This window comes from Macadamia integrifolia, chromosome 5 (genome assembly GCF_013358625.1).
Source record: "Macadamia integrifolia cultivar HAES 741 chromosome 5, SCU_Mint_v3, whole genome shotgun sequence".
Classification (NCBI taxonomy): Eukaryota; Viridiplantae; Streptophyta; class Magnoliopsida; order Proteales; family Proteaceae; genus Macadamia; species Macadamia integrifolia.
The window spans coordinates 44,541,603-44,558,736 of NC_056561.1; the positions used below are offsets into that span (position 1 = coordinate 44,541,603).

The 17,134-nt window shown below is 38.7% G+C and overlaps 2 protein-coding genes across 4 annotated transcripts in view; one reads left to right on the plus strand and one right to left on the minus strand.

Moving 5' to 3' along the window:
- Nucleotides 1-3,351, minus strand: part of LOC122078140 — a 5,713-nt gene extending 2,362 nt beyond the window's left edge. The window contains exons 1-2 of one of the 2 annotated variants that reach the window (XM_042643999.1): nucleotides 3,127-3,351; nucleotides 108-343 (exon numbers count right to left, since the gene is read on the minus strand). In XM_042643999.1, the coding sequence (XP_042499933.1) occupies nucleotides 108-335 (228 nt within the window). In that variant the 5' untranslated portion in view covers nucleotides 336-343; nucleotides 3,127-3,351. Of the gene's footprint in view, nucleotides 1-107; nucleotides 344-2,733; nucleotides 2,900-3,126 lie in introns of those variants that run through there. The other variant, XM_042644000.1, reaches the window with a different exon arrangement.
- A 2,002-nt stretch (nucleotides 3,352-5,353) lies between these two features.
- The window catches only part of LOC122079055 (CLK4-associating serine/arginine rich protein-like), a 38,084-nt gene continuing 26,303 nt past the window's right edge, over nucleotides 5,354-17,134 (plus strand). Inside the window, exons 1-4 of one of the 2 annotated variants that reach the window (XM_042645295.1) lie at nucleotides 5,354-5,941; nucleotides 10,622-10,660; nucleotides 10,742-10,890; nucleotides 11,138-11,213. In XM_042645295.1, the coding sequence (XP_042501229.1) occupies nucleotides 5,745-5,941; nucleotides 10,622-10,660; nucleotides 10,742-10,890; nucleotides 11,138-11,213 (461 nt within the window). In that variant the 5' untranslated portion in view covers nucleotides 5,354-5,744. The remainder of the gene's footprint in view (nucleotides 5,942-10,621; nucleotides 10,661-10,741; nucleotides 10,891-11,137; nucleotides 11,214-17,134) is intronic. The other variant, XM_042645294.1, reaches the window with a different exon arrangement.

Genomic DNA, 17,134 nt, shown 5'->3' on the forward strand with positions numbered 1-17,134 from the left:
CCCTTTCAGGAACAACAATGTATTTGATTCCCAAAATAACTAACAAAGAAATTGCATTGATAGAGTTCATATACTTCAGCCAAGAAGAGCATGTATAAGAAACACACCATTTGATGGTGCACACTGTTGAGCAGATATGTGTAATTATGAGCAAGCTTTATTTTTTGTTGAGCAGCCAATGGATCTGACAATTCAGAGCTCTTCCGGAACTCTTGAGTTATGAAATCTCTGAAGTGTCTTTTGTGTTCTTCCTTACCGATGTGTTTGTCCACAGCTTTGAGAAGGTGGCGATACACCTTAGCAGCTTGCATGGCTTCAGAGCCCATTCCTCCCATTCTTTTCCCTACAACAATAGAAAAAATTCCACTCAAGGATACATCATGAGAGACAGCTCTCTCTAACTCTTCTTTGAACTAAAGAGGAAGAAAATAGAAGTTTTAATGAAAGGATATAGAGCATTAGCTCAATAAAAATTGTGGATTCACTGTCAAGAATCCTGGGAGGCTGGGACAACAAACCTCGCAGAGTTCACTAAAAAGTAAGTATTACTGCCTGCAAAGAATAAATCCTCGGTTTTAGGATCTCAAATTGCTCAGAAAAAAACAATAAGGCCTCATTTTGATCATCTTCACACCATTTCCATTTCCAAAAAAAAAAGTTTTGTTTTGTAAATTATGTTTAAAATCCAAATTGGTTTCTGGAGGGGGGAAGAAGAACGGAAAGATCTCCATTTGTCAACAAAGGCTGAGGGGCAAGTTGGAGGAGGGGGGAATTGCATATAAGATGCTACATGAGACCATAAAAGCAGCATAGGCTATGGTTATTAAGAAAGAATAGACTAAGATAGGGCCAAATAGTGACAATGGCTAATTTTTCTTTAGCCATTGATTGGAAATGGAACTCAAAATCATCCATTTGACAACCAGTGTTGAAAACCTCCTTTGTCAATGTAGGTGGGTGTTTGATGGATGCCCACGTGCGCCGAGAGACATTCCAAGACCTCTTTGAAGTCAAAGGGCAAAAACAATTGGCCTTTTCTAACTTGTGAACCACATACTTTAACTCAATGTGGAAAATTCAGCTCATTATATAAGCACATCCCTTTAGGATAGAAAAACTCCGCAAGTGCATTTACTATGGGAAAGAAACGTTCTTAATATAGCATAAATGTAAATCCTTATGCTACTTTGTTTGCTAATGCTTCACCTACAGTTTTTGAACTGCCTCAATGCAGAAGATAAGACAGATAAAGCTAATCTATATCAGAATAAATAACCCAGTAGTCGATTTCTGAAGCAGCTGATCTGTGTTCTAAGAAATTCTGGCAGCGGAAATGGGGATCAACATTCAGTATTTTTTAACCCTATTTCTCAATCATCTAGTACTGTCAGCTTATCTTATAATGTTAGCTACATAACTAGTATTCGATAACTTTATCTTGTTTCCTCTCAACCTAATATGATTGGCAAAGATGGTTCGATTTATCACATTTTAGAAATTCATTTGATATAAATAGCTTGTGTGATAATTATTAAGTTACTTGTGCTGTTATAAAAGCAAGTCGAAACAAGCTGAAACTTCATAAAAAGGATAGTAAGCTATGAGATGAAATGGGTTCATTTCAAAAGTAGAATGGCGATGCGTGAGAACTCAGAACACACACACACACACATATATATATATATATATATACAGATGTGCTCAGAGACTGTCAGAATCAGAGTAGCCCATTAAATAATTTTGTGGTTGGTTGATGAGTTCAAATTCAAACCGTATAATTGAGATTTGAACTCCTATAAGAATATGAATTGGAATGGAATTCGAATTCCTGATGCAAAAGAAAACAATTCGAATAACAGCACCATGTAGCCAACAACTTAGAAACACAATTAACTGATATTAAGCTCTGTACTGTAACGATTCTATTTTTTAAACTTGATTCTGGGTCTGGCACACTTTTTTGCATTTCTGTTTTTTTGGAGTGATTCTGCCTCTTAAATGTTGTATGGTAACCCCAAACAAAAAAAAATTTATAACCTGGAAGAAACAGAAACCTGTATGGTTCGCACTTAACGAAATTGTTTATGTTAGAAACCAATATTTACATAAAATGCCATCTTCACCATGGGTGTCAACTGTGCAATGGTATAGGTGACACCAGTTGGTTTCCATGTAAACTTCAATTCAATTTCAATAAACGCTTTTGATTACATATGATAACACTTCTTCACTTTTAAACCCATCTACGGTTTGACCAGGAGTCGGAAAATGGCATTGTCTACTCTACTACTGTAGTATCTATCTGATGGAAGCTATAACTACTCAACTGACCTGTTCTATACTTTTCATTCTAGGTGCATCTCAAGTCTATGCTCAATTTAGATCAGGACATCGCTTTTGCGCACTGGAAGGCAAAGGTGAATGCCGAATGGGATCCATGTTGGTTTGGAGTTAGAGCTACTATCTTCTCAGACTGCGTGGAAGCAGAAAACAATTTGAATTCCAATAATTTCCTTGATCAGAACTGGAGTTGGAAGAACTAAAAACCAATCAATCCAGGATGGACCAACCGATTTGTTTCGGAAATTAGGATAGCTCTAACTTTCCAAGTGAATTTCCTTTGGAAGAACAATCAATCGGAGTACAATAACACAACATACTAGTAAGTAGTAATACATCGAAAGAATTAACAGGAGGGAGAAGAAAAAGGGGGAAACCAGAAAAAAAGGGTACCCGAATGACCGATTTGGCTCTTCTTCTTTGTCCAAATTCCGAACCCTAAAGTTTTTCTACAAAAGTTCGGTTTGATTTCGGGACCTCCGCAAGGGCGCTGGCGTAGCTTCCGGCCGCGGAGGCCTTTCTGGTTGCCTCGCTCCACTGTTAAAGGGAATTGGGGGGGGGGGGGGGTGGGGGAGTGAAGGAAAGCCTCCTTAACAGTAGTAACGAAGCATCTGGAGAGACAAACAAGTGGGGGCTGTCACAGCCAAATTGGATTAATGGAATGCTTCCTTCCTTGTCCTCTCCCTTTACAAACCCCACCCCCAATCCCAAGTCACAGAGATGAATCAGGGAGCAAATTACCCTTTAAGATGAGAAAGAGAAGAGATGTTTGAGATGAGAACGTACCCACATAAAACGGCGTCTGTCAAGATTTAAAGGGAACCAGACCTGGCAATCAGACCTCGCAAGCAGACCTTGTGCGGATCTGCTTCGTCTTCGCGCAGAGAGAGTCCAAAACCCTCGACCTGCTAAACTGCAGAACAACAACAAAATCAGGGGGCAGGCCGCAGCTGGAGAGAAATAGACTGAGAATGAGAGTAAGAGAGACAGAGAGAGAGGTGAACTCAAATTTTCATATATAAAAAGAAAAAACGTTAAAAAATAATTATTTTGTCGATTTTATTGATTTTAATTGAAATCGAATAAGTAAAAAGAAATATAAAATCCGGTGATACGATAAAAACCAGGATTATACCGATAGCAATTTGATAAGAAAAATATCTAGGATTTTCTTATTAATTTTCTTACATATACATGTCAACTTAAGTCAGACCAGACTGAACCCGATTAGAAGCTGTTAACAAAAGTCGGTAAAAAAAGGACCATTCTCAATCAGATTGAAACTCTCATTTAAGGATTTTGTTTTCAGTTAGCCTAGTAATAGATCAAAGCCATACAAAATCGACCAATTAACGCCATTACATAGCACTTCATTTTGCCTGGTGAAATAGTGCAATTTTCTTTTTAAACAAAGATTTCTGGGTGGGGCATGGAGGGGTTGTCGTGTGAGTTCCAGCAGATGAATTCGGGAAAGAGAAGAGTTTCGATTGTCCTCTGAGCCCGTTGACAATCCCAGCATTCTTGTTGCCACTGTTGATCATTAGCCGAATTCCGTTTGCCCATTAGCCCTTCCAACCCTTCTCAACGTTGAAGACCAATGCAGAAGAGTGACATTGATCCCAATATGTATTAGACAAGGCTTGAGCTCAACGAGAGGGGGAGGAGAACCAAAGTTGAAAGGGGAGAGGGTCAGCCTCTTTGTCAAAATGGGGAGGGGGAACTAGAGGGGAAGAGGGTCCAATTTAGGGTTACTGTGTTCTTAGGTTTGCAAAATTTCTACATTTGCCCTCAATAAATTGAGGAATCTGCCAGTATGGAGTAGGAATGCCCACACACAACAAGACATGAAAATACTCAGCAATGGCGAAGATGGCGAAGATAGCAGGGTCTTTCCACACCTTGCTGTGTCTAAGGGTGTCAATCGGTCCGTAACAAGGTATTCGGTCTGGTTCTGGTTTCAGTTCCAATGATTGTTAGTGTGATCCAAAACCTGATCAAGTCTGGTCTCAGTTTTAAAAATTGATACTCATACTCAGACCTATTCGGTTCTAGTCCATTTATGCTTCTTATTTGGGAACAAGCAATACATAAGGGCAAAGGTCTCTAGCCCAATGGCCCATTGAGATTTGCTTCAAACGTCCAATTATCTGCAATGTGGCAGATTGGATGAATCCTAACATCATATCTATAGATAAAACAACAATAATTTTAAAGTTCCGTTTCAAGAAAAAACACATATATCAAAAAAATAAAGAAGCTCATACAAAAAGTTGCAATGCTATTGGAGATTGAAAATCAAACAAATCCAACATTGTAGAAGATGGAAAACCGACCTGCTGTAATGTTGTTGAGAAAGATTGACAAATTTGCTGCCTGAAAATCATAGAAAATAAATAAAGGTCACTTTCAGCCACTGCAATTTTGTCTAAGACAAAGAGCCGCTCCTATGCTAATCGTGAGAAGAGGAAAAACACAACACTTCAAACTTTAAGAGTCATAGTTAAGTAGATTATTTAACTAACGGTTCATGAGTCCAAAGGCAACAAGAAAAAAAATAAAAATAAATAAAAAAAGAGAGATATCCAGGTGGACTATATTTGTAACTCTATATGATAATTTAACATTTATGTGATTAATTATGTCGGGTTTCCCTATAAATCATGTCAAGTTTTTAGTTAAAGTGAAAAAAAATGACATTAAGTTATTTGATCCGATTTCGATTTTGATTTCGATTTTGATTTCGATTAGATCCGATGACTCTTGGCATATATCCAGACGACCAAACCAAATTATAAACACAGACCCATGATTTAGCCATATTATAATGAATTAGGTTTGGTTTAGGGTATTTCGATTCTGATTTGACAACGTTAGCTGTGCCTAGACATTTCCTACGACATATGGATAGAATTTTTTTTTTCCCTCTAATTAGTGAAAGCATGGGAAAAAAAAAAATATAGTGAAGCAAAGCATTTCCACTCTTCATAGTGGCAATTAAAAGGAATGGGTTCCAAACATAGTTTCGTGCGGAAATCATCTCCGGTCGCTGCACCGATGCAATGAACATCAAGTGGTTGTCCAGATATTCTACGCTTTCTACCACACATCACCGCTCTCAGAGGGTGTGAACTCGCCTTTGGCTCCTTCATCAGCGCGCCTGTCATAAACAAACTCGTGGAGGGCTTTCATGTCAAAAAAAAAAAAAAGCCCGGGACAGGACTTGATGTGCTGTTATTGTTTTCGTTTTGGTTTGGTACCTCACGGGGCAATTTGTATCTCCCGAAGTTTCCTCATCGGAATTTGAATGGTCTGCAATTCTCGTTAGAAGATTCAAGACTACTACTAGGGTTAGGGTTTCGTCTGCGACAATTGAACTAATTTTTGTCTTGCGGTGGGAATAAGAGATGTGGCACGAGGCAAGACGGTCGGAGAGGAAAGTCCATGATCTGATGGACGCTGCTCGGAAGCGAGCTCAGAGACGAGCTGTATTTCTGGCGAAAAGGCGTGGTGATCCTCAACAATCGCTTCAGGTCGCCGGATCTCGGTCCCGTACGTACCGCGACGATGGCCTCTATCAAGCTACAGAAGATCAGCAAGGCCTGTAAGGATTTCCATCTCCCCAATGCTTGTTTAATGGCGAAAGAAATGAACAGAAGAAAAAACCCCCCAAAAAGTAATCCTTTCATTATGATGATGGTCTGTTGGTCTAGGGTTCGTTTCTCTCTTTCTCCCATCATTATACTACTACTTATATTTCATTTAAATCGTCGCTCTCTCATTTCGGCTCTTACTATTGAGGGTTTCGCGCTCTGCTGTTAATTATTGTATTTGTTGGGAAAGAATTGGCAATATCCCGATGGGAAGTACGATAAGCTGTTTAAGTACTGATCGAAACAAATTATGATTTGTTTTGCAATTTATGGTGAATCACTGATGCATTTCTGTAAATTACTAATACCAATTCTCATATTGGTACATTTCTTAATTTTAGAAATGGGTGTCAATATTAGTATGTTACCTGGAGTGGGAAGGCTTCTGCATGAGCGCGTTACAAATCCTTTTTTTTCTCAGGTCCAACCCAGTTATTGTTAAATATCCTTAGGCAACTTATGGTGTGTAAGTAATTTTCTGACAGAATTTTGGCGGCGTTCTTCTGTTAGGCACGAATGCAAGAACGGTAGAAATGTATTTGGAAAGTGTTCCAGTGGAATGAACGGGGCGCTGAGAACAGAGTGGAAAAAGAAAAAAGGAAAAAACTGCTCCGCATTGAAAAAAGTGTTTCTCAAAAAAATCGGCTAGCAAAACTAGAGATGTACACACTAAAAAAGGGTTGGGAGGGTATTTTATCTAAAGGGGATCAAAATAGTAAAGTAGTCAACACTCTCAAAATTTTTTGCCCAGAAATATTCCTGAAGAACGTAAACAGTTAGAAGTGTTTTGCAGACAGAATCAATCCAATGAAGCAGAAACATTACCAGAGATGCCCTTACTTACTAATGCAACCAATTCTAAAAGCAATGACAACTCTCCTACAATAGGTACCCCTTTAACAGTTGCTCTTGGCCTTACAATTACTAACTAACGCATGTATCACCCCGTCGCAGAGCTCCCATTACCAATCTCTATCATACAACTAGTCACGTACAGAAAATAGCAGCCATACATACCTAACTATTAGCACACCTGCTAAGGCTGAACTTCAGGTCAAAGGTAGTGCTTGAACAGACCTTTGAGTACTCATTAACTCATTCCTGTCCGATGGCTGGAGTCTTCAGTTCAGCAGCAATACAGAATTAGTAACTAGGTAGCAGAATTAGGATCTACCTCCAACTCCCTATGATGTAGATAAATCACTTGGACTTATTTTATTGCAAATAAGCCTTGGGTTGTGTTATGTATGTGTTGGGCCTTTGATCCCATGGGTTTTCTTTGAAATGAACCACTTTAATGGGCCTAAAATATGGGTAGAAGGTAGGAAAACGGGATTTATATTCAGTGCTTTATTTAAGTTGTTTTAATTCAATAAAGGCCCATGGGACCCATCGAGTGTAATGTCCTATATGGACTATTAGTTAATCATTCATAATCCATGTTGGAATTAGAAGTCTAGTCCTAGTTCTATTTGAAGTCTGAGTTCTAGTAGGAGTATCTAGTCCTATTTGGAAACTAGTTCCTAGCCAATGTATGATTGTAATTTTGCCCTCTTTAAATAGAGTAGCCTATGCACTGATATTTCTTAGATTTGAATAAAGAAGATTTGCAATCACTTGCTTAGAGTAGCTGAGATAGCTGTGGGTGAGAAGCCCGGGCCGATATAGCCACCTCCTCTCCCACTTCCCTTGCTTCTTCTTTACTTTAATCACTTTATTTCCTTTCTATTTTTTATTTATTGTTATCAGAAGTTCAGACCTGTTAAAGCATTCAAAATTAGAATCGGCCAGCCAAAGAATTTTTGTTCTTGAAGCCAATTGACCCTCATTGCTGCCCAAGTACGAGATCTGACCTATAGATCCTTTGGAAGACTGGTTCTATACTCTAAGAATATCAATCGATCCTCTCTTGAAGGTTATCGAAAGAAGACAAGTTGTTGTTCCTGCAAAATTCTTCACATTTTCTCTCCTATGTCTGAAAATCAAGAAAGCGCATAACTTCATAACCGGCCGTTAGAATCCTCTCAACTTTGGGGGTTTTTGTACCCTCCCTAGGGACTATCTACGCCTGAGTGCAACTCAATTGAACTCCAACAGACCTGGCTGCACCTCTTTCTCTTTCTAGCTCTATAGCAGGTCTTTCTTTCTCCTATCGGGTTGGGTTTTGGGTTGGTTTTGGTCCTGTATGAGTATTGTATCCTTCGGGGTTTATTTGATGGTCTTATTTCTTTATTTCCTGGACCTATTTGTATTATTTGTGGTTATAAACTGCTGGGGTAGTTTCTTGTAATCTACTCCTGCATTACCCCTAATCACCTATCAGATCAGGCTCTAAATAAGATCGATGACAGCATATGTTTACCTCTTGGAAACCCCGAAATTCCACAGCAATCCAAGGACCAGATGATTGAATACCTGTCCTTGAAATAGCAGTCCGGAAAACCCCCAAAACAGTAGAACCGCAGGGCGTTTACTGATCAGCGGTAAAACAACATGCAACCGGCAGTTATATCACCAATTGCCTTCTAATCAGCAATCAAAACAAAGCCAAGAACTCCACAGTAATAGGTATTACAGGTCTGAAGATTTCAGAACTAGAAAAGAAGAATGTCGAAGAAGAAGAAGAAGAAGAAGGGACATGACCAAGGCCTCTCACCGCAACGAGGCTCAAACCAAGCTTTTCTTTTACTTCATCAAATCGCGGGTTGTAGTAACACGCCCTATTTTAAGTAACGACAACAATCAATACCCCCCTTGCATGGAGAGGGAGTTCTCTCTAGAAAATAATAACTAAATAAAATGAAAACTAATTCTAATTTAAGATCTAATCTTTAGATATATCTCAAAATAGAATTTAAAAATATTAACTTCTTGGTAAACTAAAAGTAGTAACATTTCGGCAACATCTTACTTCTAAACTGGTCGTGTTTATAATAGAAACAAATAAAATAAAATCTTCTAGTAGTCTCCTCACGCATGGGCTGTATCACCTGTAGTACTGGGCCTAAGCCTGGTCCATGAAGAACACAAAGATCTGGGCCCAGGTTGGATGTGATATGGCTAACTGATTGGGCTCGATGGGGGCTGGCTAGCTGCTGGCCCTTTATTCTCTTCCCCCTTGATCGGTCTACATCAGATAGATCTCTCATGATTGCATGGTTTGTTGTCTTCATATTTGGCTCTGTGTTCCCATAACCTTTTAATGCAGTTCATGTTCTAGAAAAAAATCTATTAGCAAAGAACTACAATTATTACAAAAACAATAGAAGGGAAGAATATATGGACAGAATAGAGCTGTGGTAGGAGGAAGTTTGACAAGTCAGAATCTAGCAGTCAGATTAAAGACAAAATGGTTGAGAATGCAATGTTGTGAATTTCTCAAGCCTATCAACTATTGAATGAATCTTTAAAGTCAGACAGATAAACATAGATGATAACTAAGTTGCTGAAATTTCAAGCTAACTTCAGGAACTGAGGTTTTATTTCAGATATTGATGATAAAATTTTGGAACTAATTGAATAAGCCTAAGGCCGAATTCATGATAGCAGATTTTTGAATCTCAGAAGCAGTTTTCACTATCAGGCAATAAACAACTTCAATAGAGAGATTGAATTGAAGAACAGGATAAGAGAGAGAAGATATAAGAACATAAGTAAAAAAAGGAGAATAACAAGAATAAAGTGAAAAAAGGGGAAAGGGAATACCCGATTCCAGAGAAGAACTAGAATCGAGGAAGAAGAAATAGAAGATTGAAAAGCGAGCACCTAATTGCAGTGGAATTCAGAAGAAGAAGAGAGGAGAAGCAACTGACCAGGAGAGGAGCCTTCAGCCATGTCTGTAGAGGTAAACAGCTCAAAAATTTCTATCATCAAATTATGTCGGCTCCTCAGAGATAGCATCCATCTGAGGAGTCATGGGTGCCATCTCATCCCAAATGGCGCGCAGCCACACTAGAGTGGTGAAAATCATGCACTGATAGATCATGATGATGAACCTCATGGAAATCTTGTTCAAATTGGAACACCAGGCTTCTTCTTGCTATAAAGACACTGAAAGTGGTCCCTGTTTTGCTGTAGTTCTGTGATACAATCCTGAGTATAATCTTGGTTCAATAGAATCAATAATCCCAGATAGTACAAGACAATACAATAAATAACCTGTAAACAGGTGATCCAAGGCCCTTAGAACCCATCTGTGGTCCAAATAAAGTCTCCAAGGCCCAATTGGGTAGTCTTGACTCAATTTTTAAATGGTCAGTTTTTTTATGTGCTAAAATCTGATTTTTCATAGCTAAATTTGTGTTTTTTGTACCCACTTGCAGATTTCTTTTCACTTCTGTACTGCAATGATCTTTTGAGATATTCTCAAACTCTTCACTGTCATTGATATGTGCAGTTCCTATAAATTTTTATTGCCACCTCTTTGCTTATTCTTTTTCTTCTTTTTATCTTTTATTTTATTCGTTATTTTTATTTTCCAAGGAAAAGAAAAGAATATTTGTTTGTATGGCTTGTCATATCATCGGAGATAGTGTATGAGAGTTCCATTTCTGTATTTTGAAACTCATTTTTGTGCTTGACCATCTAATTTGTCTTTATAAGTATTTGTTTGTTTTATTTATCCATTTCAGGATACCATGGAATGGGAAACAGAATATATTGATTGACAGGTGAATTCTTTGCTTATTTGGAGTTATCCATGTATTGTTGGCCGTGCAATCTCAACTAACTCTGCCTTCTCTGTAAAACAGATTTGATGGTCGTGCTCTTCTTGATTTCATCCGAGAATCTGATGCCAGACATTCTCGGGTCCAGGAAAAAACAGAGGAAGAAGAAGAACTAGAAGAGTTTGTTAATTTTGAGCGTTATCGGGATTTAATTAAGCATCGCCGTAGAGGATGTCGGTACTTTTTTGTATTTTTTTGTTTTTATCTTGTATTAAAACCTATGAACATTTTTTCTTTGTTCTATCTGTATTGTTATGCTTTTTATTGTCAATTACCATTCAGTCCATGTTGAGGACCCTGCATTTTCCCCTCCCCCTTCCCTCACTCCCTCCCTCCCTCCCTCCTTGCATTTGCATCCCCCCTCCAAAATATAGGATGGAATTGTTGATGTCAATTTTTACGAACCATGTCTTTTAACAGTAACTGATGAAGATGGTTTACGACATGCTTCTGAAGAAATGGAGGCAAAGACTGCAGCTCTGTTTACATCGGACAGGTTAGAATTCTTTGTTGTTGCCTTAACTGTATTATTTTCTTCTAATTACTTGAATAAGAAATATTGAATTTCTTTGTTCTGTATATCCTTTTGATACCTGTGTAAGTTTCTTAGATAAGTTCTACATTTCTGGGCTTTATCTTTTTAGCATGTGTTATTGTGTTTCTTGGATCTAGTGAGAGCTTACCTTTCATAAAACCATATGAAGTTGGGCAGGTTGACAACTGGAAGCTTACCAGAACATGCATAGGTAATCAGCTGTAAAGATTTGACTTCTGATGAGTCATCAAACATGGGTATGCGATGATATGCTCCATACTGAGTTTCAAATGCAAATTTGAAAAGCTCCAAAGGTATAGAGCATGTGTACAAGTACATGTATGAGTATGCATGTTTGTCTTGAAGTACCTTCATATGATGAGTCATCAAACATGCGTATGCGATGATACGCTTCATACTCATACATGTACTTGTACACATGCTCTATAGAAAAGACAGATCTGGACAATAGACTAAGAATCAGCTGTAAAGATTTGACTTCTGATGAGTCATCAAACGTGCGTATGCAATGATATGCTCCATACTTAGTTCCAAATGCAAATTTGAAAAGCTCCAAAGTTATAGAGCATGTGTACAAGTACATGTATGAGTATGCATGTTTGTCTTGAAGTACCTATAGATGATGTGTTTGGTATCAATCTTTTGAAAAGCCAAACATTTACTCAACACTTTAAGAACCTACAAATTATAAATGCATATTATTATTAGGATTCTTTCTCCAATTTCCAAAATGATGAAACTACATTAATGTTTACTTGGATTCTTCTCTTCTCTATTTCTCTTCTTCTTCTTCTTTTGTTTTACTTGCTTTTAATTGTTAGTTGAGTAGTCAAACAAGCCTTGGGAAGCCCCTTTGAATAACCAATCAACAACAACAAATTGAAGGATGGAACCATCTCTGCTGCCCAGATCGATACTGATTTGTGAGGATTTGGACCTGGTGTTTCTCCCAAACCAGAAGCCTATTGAAGATATTAGTCTTGTGGAGGCCCCTAGGAGAGACTTGATCGACTTTGGAGCCCTTTTCTTGGGCTGGTTTGAGTGCTACAGAAAATCACCTAAATTAGCCCTAATTCAGGTTACCCTTGTATCTCCTCAACCTGAGATTAATTCCAGCACCTGTTTGGAGGTTTTATCAAGTACTGTAGGAGCAACACTTGACCAGAATATTGGGCTCTACTGAGCCTTGATTTGTGAGTTATCAGGTGATTTTCCAATATTAGTCTTGTGGAGGCATTTGACATAATTTCTTAGTCTATTTTCCAGATCTGTCTTTTCTATCAAATCTGATCTGTTCTAAGTGTTTGTTGGAGCTTGTGATGGACTCTATTGGGACTGATTATCCCTTGGTAATTTAGTTTGGCATTGTTGGGTTTCTTATTTATTGGCGGCCTCTTTATAGGCCCATATTTGGGGTCGTAATTCTGTACACGGGATTAAATATATAGATAAGGTTGTGTGGGTCCTTTAATAGTCGAATCTAGAAAGAGTCCTTTTGAGATTAGTTTTTATATCAGCTCAAGGAAGTTTAAATATATTATGAAGTATTAGCCTCATTTGTGGAGTCAATTACTATTTTTGGTCTTTATATATAGGTAGCAACCCCCCTTTTATGATTGAGTTGATTAAATAAATGGATTGATTAGTTTGATATTTTGGAATTGCCCTGGTGGCTGAGGTGTCTTCTCTCATGTGATTGTTCTCTCTCCTCTCTCTTCCCTACAACTTCTCCTTTTCTCTCATACTTGCAATTCCTTATCTTCCTTATCCTTGCGGCTCTATTACTAGCAGCCTCTTTGCTTCTATCTTAGAAGAAAAGCCACCACCAGCCAAATCGTCTGATTGATCTACATTAGAGAGGAGAAAGGTAGAAGGTGAGAGATGGAGAGAGAATGTAAAATGAGAAAGAGGTTTATGCAAATAAAGCAAAGCGAAAAGGGACAACTGAACTTAGGAATGCATTTACATTTAATAGTGTAAAATATGAAAAGAGAAAATGAGAGAGAAAATGAGAGAGAGAGAGAGTCGCGACTTTGTGAAAGGGCGACCCAATCGTGTGTATTGGGTCAGCCCTCTTCTTCTCATTGTATAGCAATATCTTCTTACAAATAAACTGTGAATAGGACTGGACAGCAGTCCTAGTAGGACTAGAAACATAGAAACACAATATGAAACTAACTAGCTATCAATCCTAGTTGCACTTTGACTCCTAGTTTGACTAGGATTACTAACTTCTAGACTAACACCACTAACATCAGTCCTAGTTCTACTAAGATTTTCCTAATTGGTTTAGGAAACCAACAAGGGAGGAGGGAGGAGTCTGCTCAACCCGCATGACTCCTCCTTCCTTCTTATGATAATCTTCTAACACTCCCCCTCAAGCTAGAGCATAGATGTTAATCATGCCCAATTTGTTACAAATATAGTCCACGCTACCACCCCCCAAGGACTTGGTAAAAACATCTGCAAGTTGTTCTCCTGTACAAACATGACTTGTAGAAATAACTCCTTGTTGTCGCTTTTCACGAACAAAGTGACAGTCGACCTCAATATGTTTTGTCCTTTCATGGAACACTGGATTAGACGCAATATGAATAGCAGCTTGGTTATCACACCACAACTGCATAGAGGAAGTGCATTCGAATCCAAGTTCCGTAAAAAACTACTTTACTCATATCAACTCACAAGTAACGAGCCATGGCACGATACTCAGACTCAGCGCTAGACCTTGCCACAACAACTTTCTTACTTTTCCAAGACACAATATTTCCACCAACAAAAGTACAGTATCCTTCAATACGATTATATCTATGATCTGAGTACAACAGACCACGTCTTGGAGCCTTCTTAAGATACCTCAGAATACGAACGACATCCCAATGTGAAGTTCGTGGAGACGAAAGAAATTGACTCACAACACTGACAGGGAATGCAATCTCAGGTCGAGTCACAGTCAAATAATTCAGTTTTCCCACCAGTCTTCTGTATTTCTCAGGATCTTCTAACACATCACCTCCTTCAGGCATAAGTTTCACATTTGGATCGGAATGTTAATGGGTTTGGTTCCTAACATACCTGTTTCTGAAAGTAGGTCCAAAACGTATTCCTAACATACCTGTTTTTGAAAGTAGGTCCAAAACGTACGTTCTCTTAGACAAAGAAATTCCCTTCCTTAACTAAGCAACTTCAATTCCCAGGAAGTACTTTTACCGTCCTAGATCCTTAGTTTGAAAGTGTTGCTGCAAATGTGTTTTCAAACTTTGGATTCCTTCAACATCATCTCCGGTAATGACAATTTCATCAACATATACAACCAGAAATATCGTCCTTGCATCAGACTTCTGATGGAACACAGAATGATCACTGTCATACTTTGACAGTCTAAATGCACAAACCACATTAGTGAACCTACCAAACCACGCCCAAGGAGACTGTTTCAGCCCATACAAGGACTTCTTGAGCTTACACACCTTTCCACATTCCCCCTGAGCAACAAGCCCCGGAGGTTGTTCCATATATACCTCATGCAAATCACTATCAAGAAAAAAATTCTTCACATCAAGCTGAAATAATGGCCAATGAGATGAAGCCACATGAGAAATCAAAACACGAACAGAGGCTAGTTTGGTAACAGGGGAGAAGGTATCCAAATAATCAATGCCATAAACCTGGGATACCCCTTTATGACCAGCCGAGCCTTCAAACAAGCGAGAGACCCATCAAGGTTAACCTTAACCACACAAACCCAATGACAACCAATAGACTTCTTGCTAGGTGGCAACGCTACAAGATCCCAAGTTTGGTTTTCTTCCAAGGCCAGCAGTTCATCTTTCATAGCTGTCCTCCAACCAAGGCTAGATAATGCCTCTACAAGAGTCTTAGGAACAAGATGACAAGAAATAGTGGAAAGACAGTAATGAAAAGTAGACGATAGGCCAGAATAAGACACAGTCATCAACAGGATATTGGGTACAGCTCCTAACACCTTTACGTTGTGCAATAGGAAGGTCTAAGTAAAAAAGAGGAGTACCTAGAGTAGGATCCGTAGACGAAGATAATAGGGTAGGTTCTACAGGGAGAGGGGGTGCTGATGCTTCCCGAATACGACGAGTATAAACATGTGGAGCAACTGGTGGAGGAGAGGGTGGTGGTGGCAATTCTTCCTCTGTGGCAACTTGTTGATCAGAATGATGGATAACATAAAGTGGAAGATCATCATCCAACTCGGACAAAACAAATGACTTATTTGGGTAGGGTGTGGACTCAAAAAAGGACACATCGACAGTAACAAAGTATTTTTGAAGAACAGGGGAATAACACTGGTATCCCTTTTGGGTACGTGAGTAACCCAAAAAAAGACTTAATAGTACGAGGATCCAACTTTGATAAACTTGGATGATGATCGCGAATAAAACAAACACAACCAAATACGCGAGGGGGAAAAACAAAAAGTGGCTCAAAAGGAAATAATAAAGAATGGGGAATACCACCACACAAAACAGAGGAAGGCATACGATTAATAAGATAACAAGCAGTGAGAACTGCATCAGCCCAAAAGTATTTGGCTACCTTCATTTCAAACATAAGTGATCGAACAACCTCCATCAAATGACGATTCTTTCTTTCAGCCATTCCATTTTGTTGAGGAGTGTCTGAACAAGAAGACTGGTGTATCATGCCACAACCAGCCATAAATTGAGAAAATGGACCAGAAAAATACTCTTTTGTTTTGTCACTTCGTAGAATTTTGATAGTCACATTAAATTGATTTTGAATCTCAGCAACAAATGCACAAAATATAGCAAATAATTTAGAACGATTTTTCATTAAATAAATCCAGGTAGGCCTGGAATAGTCATCAACAAAGGTAACGGAATACTTAAAGCCAATGGAATACTTAAAGCCTAACTTGGATGTTACAGGACAAGGGCCCAATACATCCAAATGAACCAAATAAAACGGGGATTTAGACCGTTTATTGACTCAAGGGGAATAATTGACACGATGTAGGTTTCCAAACTGACATGATTCACATTCTAAACTCGAAAGAGAGTTAAAACTGGGATCAAGTTTCTGTAAACTTTGTAAAGACGGATGGCCCAACCGGTAGTGAACCTGATGAGGAGTCTGAGTACTTGAACAAGATGTAGAAGATGAATTGTCTTAAAAAAGATACACTTGCCCAACGCTATGACCTCTATCAAGCATCTTCTTCGTCGTAAGATCCTGAAAAACACATGAGTCAGAGAAAAAGGTTAGAGAACAATTGTAAGCTTGTGTGAACTTGCTTACAGACAGAAGGTTGAACGGTGATTGTGGCAAATAAAGAACAAATGATAACGATAAGGAGGAATTAAGACAAATAGTTCTAATACCATTGACCTTAGCAATTGAGCCATTGGCCAATGTGACATTAGCAGAGGATTTCTTAAAAGAAGAAAATATACTTGAAATACCAGACATGTGATGAGTGATCCGATGCACCTGAATCAATTATCCAAGGGCGAGAAGAAGAGGAGAGACATGAAATGGCATTACCTGTCTGAACAAGAGTAGCAGTGGAAGGCTGAGGTGCTTGAGTCTGAAACTAATTGTACCGTGCAAATTCTTCATCGGTCATTTTGACCATCTTACCCTTAGATTGTCCAGGCTGAGAAAGTTCATCAACTGTAGCTGAATTGACAAACTGCTTTTGAGGAGGTTTGCCATGAAGTTTCCAACAGAAGCGTTGGATATGTCCTAGTTTACCATAATGGTGGCATGTGCGTACTGCCCCTAAACTGTCTGAGGAGTTCCCAGTAAATTGTTCCTTATTACCACCATTACCTGTACCACGTGAAGTTCCACGATTATTACTCTAT